Source organism: Echinops telfairi, unplaced genomic scaffold, assembly GCF_000313985.2.
Source record: "Echinops telfairi isolate 266 unplaced genomic scaffold, ASM31398v2 ScPeMD7_7409;HRSCAF=8447, whole genome shotgun sequence".
Lineage (NCBI taxonomy): Eukaryota > Metazoa > Chordata > Mammalia > Afrosoricida > Tenrecidae > Echinops > Echinops telfairi.
Window position 1 is genome coordinate 13,110,406 of NW_022111309.1, and position 10,295 is coordinate 13,120,700.

At 42.6% G+C, this 10,295-nt stretch overlaps 1 protein-coding gene across 1 annotated transcript in view; it reads left to right on the forward strand.

Moving 5' to 3' along the window:
* AGBL1 (AGBL carboxypeptidase 1) overlaps window positions 1-10,295 on the forward strand; it is a 1,177,048-nt gene that overhangs the window by 187,148 nt on the left and 979,605 nt on the right. Inside the window, 1 exon segment of the mRNA XM_004709893.4 lies at window positions 5,840-5,877. Coding sequence (XP_004709950.4) covers window positions 5,840-5,877 — 38 coding nt within the window.

The window sequence follows — 10,295 nt, forward strand, 5'->3', positions numbered from 1 at the left end:
GGAAGAAATGACCTTTGATTTGTAGAATCTTGGCTAATTCCTTATGAGAGTAACATAGAGACCATTCCGCTTTGCCATTATCTACTGTTTCTGTTCTTTTAGAGCAAGGTGATTTCATGAAAATTCCCAAAAGGACTCACTGAGGAATTGAAGCCCAGGGACAGTCAAGACGAGATGGGCATTTTTACATTTCTACTTTCCATCCCAGAAGCCCAAACAAAATAAATGATAGCATTAGTTTAAACTTCAAGAAAACATCTTCCCCAAAATTCTCTTCTACAGAGTAATATTCTCTTCTATAGAATACCCGAACCACAGGTAGCATATGCCCACGTTTAGAAGGAGGAAATCTAGCACCCCAAACGGCACTAACTTTGGGACACTAGTCCATTCACCCAATGTAATCAGCTGTTTCTTGTTGTAGTAGTTGAATGTTCCATTGCTCATTTAAACTTTCTCACTTTAAAGTTGTGCTTTTTGTAGGTGTAGTCATTGGTTGACAAAGTAGTTGCCTGAATTCTAATAGGTTCTATATGTTGGTGTTACATCCAGAGAGCAGGAGATTGGCAGGCTCAGACAATGGAGCAGAAGCTCAGATGTTTATTTCTTGTCAGGTCCAAAATACAGAGCCTCTTGGGGATATTTTCTTGGGCTTCCCAGTACCTGGATTCAACAGGTACTCTGATATATTCTACTGCTTTCCAATCTACTCTATGTCATTGCAGCTAAGCAATATCTACTGAATCAATTCTATCATCCACTCTTGGGTCAGAACCTGGTGTTTAAAAATATTCTATGTAGAAGAGTTCCTTGACATTAAGCCCCCTTTGGTGTCCTCTCCTTCCTTGACTGCACATTCTCTTACTAATCTAGTGATTTCTTTTCCTCTAAAGTAGGAGCCTTTATGGTCACAAGTTTCCTGTGTTAGGCTGGTAACCACAAGATCAGCAGTTCAAAGCCACCAGCTGTTCCACAGAGGAAAGCTGAGGATTTCTGCTCCTGCAAAGATTCACAGCTTTGGTAACTGATGGGGCCAGTTCTACTCTGTCTACTCTGGGTTGCTAAAAGTCAGAATTGAGTACAGAGCAGTCAGGTTTGTTTTCTTTTGCTGCTGTCTAGAGTAGTTCTTTCAATGACCAGCTCTTCATTCTTCTCTTGAATAAATGTCCTCACGTATCACACCTGTTCTTATGGCTACAACGGTGATCACTATGGGAGTGATGCTTCCCAGCTTTGCTCTGACTGTATCACGGGGGTAATTTGCATGCTGCTATGGCACTGGGAAATTTCAACCTTGTCTCCGTTTAGCATGATGGTACCGTTGGTCCAGTTGTGAAGATTTTGGTCCTTGTTTCATAAGGTTGTACTCCATACTGAAGGCTGCAGGTTGGGCAAAGTTGAAACTGTCAAGGATTTTTGTCTTGCTTGGATCCACAATCCATGCTCAAGGAGGCAGCCCTCAAGAGCTCAAAAGATGCCAATGTTGCATTAGGAAAAGCTGCTGTACCAGACCTCTTGAGAGTATTGAAAGGCAAGGATGTTACTTTGAGGATTAAGATGCATCTGACCCAAGTCATGCCAATTGCCTTATGTGCATATAAAATCTGGACATTGAATAAAGAAGACAAAAGGAGAATCAATGCGTTTGAATTATGCTAGTGAAGACTATTTTAAGTACCACTGACAGCAACATGACAAACCAATCTGTCGTGGAAGAAGTGGAGCCAGGGTGCTCTGTAGAGGCAAGGAATGCAAATACATGTGACATGTTAGGAAGAGCCCAGTCCCTGGAGAAAGACATCGTGTTTGCTACAGTAGAAGGACAATGAGAAAGAGGAAGGCCCTCACGGAGACGACTTGACATTGGCCGCAGCAATGGGCTCAATTACAGGAACGACTGTGAGGATGGCAGAGGACCAGGCAGGGTTTCCTTTTGTTGTGCAGAGGTCGCTATGGGTGGGAACGGCCTTGATGGCACCTACCGACAACATAAGATGCCGGAAGCCTTGTTAACTGTATTTCAAATACCGTCAGAGTCATCCTGGTGGATAGCTCTCAGCATAACCTCCAGACTAAGACATCGTAGGAATAAACGCTTGGTAATCTCCTTCAGAAAAGTAACCAATGGAAACTCTGTCACAACCAAATATTGTCCAATAGATAGTGGTAGAAAATGAGCCCGGTAAACTGGAAGCTACTCAAAACCCATAGTGATTCTAGGTATTCCCCTGAACAAACTAATAATGATGACGAAGAAAGCTCCGAACCAGGATTTTTTTTCCTGTTGGATGTGGGGTAGCCACGAGTCATAGCAGACGTGATAGAAGCTAAGCACCACCACAGCAATTCATAAATATTCATCTCTAACTCTATGTGGAGTTTCATACATGTTCTCCGGAATCCTGTGATTTCAGTAGCATTTTGAACAGTTCCACCTAGTCCCCACCCCCATTCTCTCAAGCTCTATATATCTCAAGCTGCAAATCAAAAATATTGTCTCCTTCAAACACCTCAATTTCCCTTTACTTAATGGCTTTTCTGTTCTCCCATTGACTAGGCTAAATATTTCAATGCTATTGCACTTTCTTTTCCTTTGTCCTCTGGAACTAGCATCTCATAGCATTTAATATATTCCTCAAAAACCTTCCTCTCATGTTTGCAGGCTTGCTAGCAGACCCTCTTGATAAAACAAAACAACAAACCAGAAACCAACCAAACAAAATGAATGGCTTTTTATTACCTATATAATGAATTTGATCTCTTTAGAATATTTGACTGTGGTCTCAAATCTTATCTACATCATTGCTCTGACTCCCCAAACTGGATTATACTTTGATTCCCCATTGTTACCTGTAAAGAAATAAATCTTTCCCCATCACTCCAAAATCACTCTGACCTCTTTGACTAATGGGACACTATATGTATGTCATATAACAGCACTTTTTTGGCTCACATTTCCTTTGCTATCATGTTAGTAGGTACTTACTAGAGGGATGAGGTCTGAGGATCACGGTGAATCTTCCTTTCAACATCCAACCAGTAACTCAGCAATCTTGATGCTGTACACTATCTGTGATTTCAAATTTTAATGCGCATATGAAATACCTGGGAATCTTGTTACAATAAAGATGCTGGCTCAGTAGGATAGAGATATGACTAGGGATTCTGCATTTCTATCCAAGTCTTGGGAAATGCTGATGCTTCCAGTCAGAGGTACACATTTTGGCGAGTGGAGCTCTAAAATTTTCCATGTCATTATTATTATTATTATTTTTTTAAATCAATTTATTGGGGCTCATACAATTCATCACAATACATAGATCAATTGTATAAAACACATCTATACATTTGTTGCCCTCATTATTCCCAAAATTCGCTTGCCTCTTGGGTTCCCGGAATCAGCTCATTTTCCTTTTTTCCCCACTCCCCTTCCCTTTCTCCTCCCCTCTCCCCCATGCACCCTTAATAATTTATAAATTATTATTGTATCTTATATTACACTGTCCGGTTAATCGGAGCTCTTATTACTTCTCGCCTTCCTAACTGGCATGTGCCGTACCACCACTAGCCTGTCCCTCACACAGTGGATTTTCACCTCACTTCTCAAAGCCATCAAGTTGAGGTTGACTCATCGTGACCTGATAGGACAGGGTAGCACTGCCCTCTGAGTTTCTGAGACTGTAACTCTTACTGGGAGTAGAAAGCCCCAACTTTCTCCTGTCACCTCATTTACAGACTTCCAAAATCAGACTTGTAGAGCTGGCCTGGGGGCTAGAACTGAGCTACTTGCTTGGGTTGGGATATTCTCATTTTGTTCTTGTTCCCATAGTTTCCATCTTTGCTCACTACCTCCTTTAGACCAACCTAATTTGACTGCTCTTCTTTTCTGTAGAATACTGCTTTTCATTTTGCTTCACCCAAGCCAGGGTCTATGCACTGAAGTGCCTGCCTTTTCCATGCTGGCTTGGATCCTCGCCAATGCCATCAATGTATTCCCTTCTTAAATGCACTATTGCTGAGTGATGTGGATGAAAAATGGGTGGGGATGAACAAACAGAAAATAAATTTAGAGGAAACCATGATTGGGAGCGCTAACTAAAATAGTCTGTTAATGAGAACTCGCTGTTCTTTCCCTATGTCTGCCTTGAACTTGTGCTGGTCTTGCAGTGTTGGGATGTCATTCCTGCGGTGGGTTTGCACTGGGCCCTGATTTTCCGGCCTTTGTTATTGCAGGGATTCCCTGCAGATAATGGGGAACACCGTGAACTTCAATGTTGCATTTTCTACTTTATTTCTATTTGTTTGTTTTTACTGCTATTTCTATTGCTTAATAGTAGACAATATATTGAGATTCTAGGTGGAAAAAAGAAATAGATTGGAAGGAAGGAGAGGTGGAAGTCAAATTCCTGGACACAAGGTCCCATATTTGCTTATGTCTATATGAGTGACCTTTATAAAAACTGACTGCTATTGACTTGATTCTGATTCTTAGTAACCCTACATTGGATTTCTGAGACTGTATCTTTACATATTTCTCCTGCCAAGAAGCTGGTGGGTTTGAACAGCTTACTTTGTGGTCAGCAGCCCTACTTGAAATGGTGGTTCAGTAGTGGAGGGCTCACTGCTCACAGAAGAATCCCTGGCAGATTCTTGGCTTATACACCATGTTGCTGGGCTTCAAAGAGTTTGCGGGGTAATGGAAATGGAAGATAATGGAATTTTTTCATGAACATTTTGTAGTCTCCTCATATAATTTTGGTTCAGCCTCCTTAGGGCGGTGGTAGGTTTCAGCAGAGCACTGTTTTGCAAGCATTGAAGATAAGCTAAGGAGCGCAGGTGGGACAATGGCTGAATACCCAACTGCTAACTGAAAGATCGGGGGTTGGAACCCACCAGCCCAAGCCCACCAACAATTCTGGGGGAGAGAAGACTTCACAATCAGGCCCCATCATGATTGTGGCTTAAAAAAACCCTATGGAAAAGTTCTATTCCGCCGTACAGGGTTGTTATGAGTCACAGTCAACTAGGTGGCACACAACACAGCAACGTGCACCCGCTATTAGGTTCATGAAACACCTTTGTCTTCTTCCCAAAAAACAAAGAATTCTCTCCTGTAATCAGTTACATCATAGGGCTCTCAAGCCCCCTGACCTTTTCCTCTCTCATAGGAGTTCCTTGTGTGACCCTTTCAGGCTCAGAAATCAGATTACAGGGTCATTAAGAAATGGGACAAAAGGTGTTTTTATTCTTTCTCTCCACGGCTTAGTTTGTGAAATTCCTTCAAGGAAGAAAGTAACACATTTGGGGTAAAACCTTGACATACTCATTTTCTGCCTTGAGGACACAGCTCCACACTCCGAGGTGTGAGTGTCTTGCAGGGCATCCCCAAGGGCATGCATGTTTCTAGAAGCTTGCACATCACTACCACGCCAGCTGGGCCTCCAAAGCCCATCCCAATCCCCTAATCTCCCAGAGTCCCTATGTGTGCAAATCAGGAGCCTGACAAGCCCTGCAAGGATGGACAACAGAAAAATTAAGGCTCTGTGTAAGGCTGTTGGTGGGAGGTGGAAGATACAAAAAGGAGAGAAGGAAAGGAAGAGATGTCTAGCAGCAGAGAGGCCCCCGGAGACACATTTGCAAGACGGACACTATGCTCCCGAGCAGTTTCTGCATTTATGCTGCTTTGATGACCAGCGGGACTATCAATAGACTGCCTCCTTCCCGGTTAATAATGAAGCTGTTCGGTAGCTGCAGCGAGCGTGCTTGCTGCCGGATCCATGGGCTGACAAAAAACAACCATTGAACATTGACTTTTCCACTTTTCTCTCTCTTTCCCCAGGGCAGCCGCTGAAGTTCTGGCAGCACTGTTGAAATCCAGTAAGTACCTTTTTTGAAGAATGGTTATTTCTTTCCCCTCTGAATTTATTGAAAGGTAGTTTTTGATCTCCCTGGCTCATTTTTGACCGGCAATGCAAGAGAGCCATGGCCTGCATCTTTGGAGTGTAATGGAGAATATTACAGCTGTTCTAAGAACATGAGTACAGAGAAGGTGCTACTATCTTTGTATTTTGGGCACATCACTGTCTATTCAACTCCGCTCACCGCCATCAAGTGAACTCTGACTCCCAGTGCCCGGGGACAGAGGAGAGCTGCCCGCTAGGGTTTCGGAGTCTTTGAATCTTGACAGGAGCAGACTGCTTCCTATTTTTTCCTGCAGAGTGACTGATGGGTTCTCAGCTGACTTTGTGGTTGGCAACTGCAAATGTAGCCCACTACACAACCAGTGCAACTGGGTGGTGCAGTGTGTCCTGGGCACCCAAAGGCATACAAAGCAAAGGCCTTGTAATCTATTTCTCTGAAGAGTACAGCCAAGAGAATCCTATGGAACAATCTCTCTAGCTTACAGGGTTACCATGGAAGAATCGACCCAAGGCAATGGTGTTTGTTGTTGTTTGTTTGTTTAGGGATACCACATACATAAAGCCACCACGACATTTGACCTGAAAGCGCGTATCATTGCTGCTGTCAGATGGCTCTTGGTTAAAAGTAGAGAATACCAAAAGATGTTTACTTAGGTTTTGTTAGCAATACAAAGACATGTGATCATGTGGACTATCCCAAATTATGGATCACATTAGGAAGAAAGGGGATTCCCTGGCATTTAATTGTGCTCATGTGGAACCTGTCCATGGACCAAGAAGCAGTTGCTAGAATAGATTTAAATATTTAAAATTTAATAATTTAAATAAATTAAAGATTTAATAATTTAAAATTAGGAAAGATGTGAGTCAGGGTTGTATCTTTTATCAAATTTATTTAAAACTTAATATAATAATAATTAATTAATCATAAGACTTATTTAATGATTTGAGAAACTTGACACCAGGGTTGGAAATATTGTCAGCAGAGACAAGGACAAGTCCCTGGAGAAGGATGTCATGTTTGGTTAAGTGGAGGTTTCCGGACTGGATCGGTTTCATTCTGTTGCGCACAGAGTCGCTATGACGTTGGAAGCAATTCAACAGCACCTAACAGCAGTTAACAATGGCATACATAAGGCCTTCAAGACATTAGACCCTAAAGGGTATATGCTGTCTACTATACACCATGGAGTCCTGATTAGACCAGCAGTGTTTAAGAACTTTTGGTGTAAGCTCCAGGTTCTGATGGATTGCTGATGGATTGTGGAACAAAAGGTGATGGCCATGTCGGGAAGTAGGACTTGGGGACTTCCTTGCTAACACAGCTCATGACTCTCTATTCCGTGGCAGAGGGAAAGCGAGAAATTACTTGGACCATGTAGATGCGAACCACAAATTTATATGAAAAAGTTGCCTTTTTATTCAGTTACTTGAGTGATTGCAAAAGAATAGCTCTGGGGGTCGGAATAATTTGAGGAGATTTGCCTAGTAGCCCAGGTCTAATTGTGTTGGGAGTCAATTTCATGTGTGAAATGTAATAAAAAGCAGCATGCACTTGGGATTGAAGGAGTCTTAGTTTAATGTTTTCATGCCCCCCCCCCCTTACCTCTTCATCTATTTTAATTTGGCACCTTGGAAACTAGCTGCTTCAATCGTGATATTTGTTTCTTTCCAGGGAGCCCGAAGCCTGTGGGTAATAGGTGAACTTTAATAAAACTTATAAATAAATAAATAAAACTGAAAACACCCTTTCCTTCCAAACATACATCTCTGTCAACTCTGAGTACGGAGAAAGCGCCGTCTCACAAGGTGCTTCCCTTTAGAGACTAAAGAAAAAAATTGGAGTTTGAATTCATTTCATTTGTTGGAAGTTTATATAATACAGGAGTGCATCCACTAGCTCGTGACCTGCAGGTAGAGGGAAAACGGAGAGAGCAGCTTGGAGAATTAAGGCCCGATGGTTAGGCGGCCCTTGAGAGAAGAGATGGGGAGATGTTACTGCCGAGTCCTGGTGAGCACGCTGTCCATCTATCAAACTGAACTTGCCTTAAGTTTGACATTTCAGTTCTCATTATTTCCGGCTCATGCTGTCACTCCCAATTACAATGTCAGGTGATTGAAGCTGCAGAAGGGGGGAGCTGCTTCGTTAATGGCCCAGGAGCCGGTGAGGCCAGCTGAAGAATACTGGGCCCTGAGAAAGAGACTCTTTCCAGTATTTCCCAAACCAGCCGGGTCAGTTTCACGAGAAGAGAGTCCCGTTGACTAAGGGCTACTTACCTTTCTATACACACACTTGACCCTTAAGCTTAGAGGCAAGTCTTCTGATACAAAGTCTATCTACCCTATGTAAAATTCTGAAAGTAGCCATGTGCCAATTATCAAGTGCATTGGTATGAGAAACCAGTAGCCAATGCAAATACAAATTGACTCAGCCTCACTTAGTCAGGTGGCAAACCCACTGTCTATGCTTGGCACGGGGAGCGTGTCACGTTAGAAGTCTCAGTTTCTAGAATTTGTCGCCTCTACTCTCCCTTGGGAGCCTCATTCAGATGCCAGCTCCTCTGAAAAAGCCTTCTCACTCTCCAGACGGCGCCGGATGCACCTCCTCTATGTGCACGCAGACTGTCCAATCGCAGCATTTGTTACAAAACAGTGACTTTGCCCATTGGCCCTCTCATCCACCAGACTGGAAATGTTTGTGGGAAAGGATGTTTCTCTGTGAATCTGCGCATCACTGGCATCGGCACAATGTTGTCTCTCCTGACTCATGGCGACGCCATGTGCAGAGAGGAGAACGTCAGGATTTTTCATACATATCACCAGTGCATTCTTTTGAGGCGCCACTAGGTGGGTTTGAATTGTCAACGTTTAGGCTCATTGGGTGCTTAGCCATTTGAGCCACTCAGGGACTGGAATGATTTAGAATATTTACATGTCTAAAAACGACAATCCTGCCTTGTGCCACCTGAATCCATCCAACCCATGGACTGAACAAGTGATGTTGATCTGTAATTCCACTCTCCATTCAGATACATGGACCTATATTAGGGAACCGAGAGACAGCCCCCTCCATGTTTGCAACAACTTCCATCACCCCAGTGGAAAGGCGTAGAGAGATAGTTTTCAATTTTTGCTTAGCTGTCCATGCAGATTTTTGTCTTACTCTTAGATTCTTTATTTATGACATGAGGGAGTTGGATTGGAGATTCTAGAACATTCTTTCTTTCTTTCTTTTAAAAAAAATCATTTTATTGGGGGCTTGTACAACCCTTTTCACAATCCATACATCATCCATTGTGTCAAGCATATTTGTACATATGTTGCCATTATCGTTCTCAAAACATTTGCTTTCTACTTGAACCCTTGGAATCAGCTCATCATTTTGCCTCTCCTTCCTTGCTCCCTCCTCCTCCATGAAACCTTGATAATTTGTAAATTGTTATTATTTTGTCATATCTTACACCATCCAACGTCTCCCTTCACCCACTTTTCTGTTGTCGATCCCCCAGGGAGCAGGTTATATGTAGATCCTTGTGATCAGTTCCCCCTTTCCACCCCACCCTCCTTCCACCCTCCTGATATCGCCACTCTTACCACTGGTCCTGAAGGGATCATCTGTCCTGAATTCCCTGTGTTTCCAGTTCCTATCTGGACCTGTGTACATTCTCTGATCCAGCCAGATATGTAAGGTAGAATTGGGATCATGATAGTGGGGGGAGGAAGCATTTAAGAGCTAGAGGAACATTCTTTCTTACTACCCAATACTCACCCTCAAGGTATATCAGGCATTAGCCTAGGCATTAGTGGCATTTTAGACTGGGAAATACTTTGCTATTTGAGCTGTCTTGTACACGGAATTATGTTTAGCAGATCCCAGTAACACCTCTCCTCTCCATGTAACAAACAGAATGCTTCCAGATCCAACCAAATGCTCCTGAGGTTCAAAAGTGTTCTTAGTTGACATTTATTGATTTACATTTGACAACACACATGTATTAAAGCTCCTTTCAATAAATAAATAAATAAATACACAACTCTCTCATTTATATTTCATAGAAACATTCTCCTTGCATCATTTATATTAAACCTAATCCACCATAGCAATAGTGTTATTCCTGTGGGTTCAAAAAGGTGACAATGTCAATGGCAGAAAGTCATTATCAACATGCACGAACTAGAAAGGAGGTGTAATAGTCTGGGTACTTTGGAGAAACAAATGCACAGCAACTCATGGATAAGAGAGAGTTTTATGTAAAGAAAATGTGCATCACGAAAACATCCCAACCCAATGCTGCCCAAGCCCACAAGTCCAACATTAATCCATTAACCCAACACCAGTCCACAAAGTCTTCCACCTCACAAAACAGAGGCAAT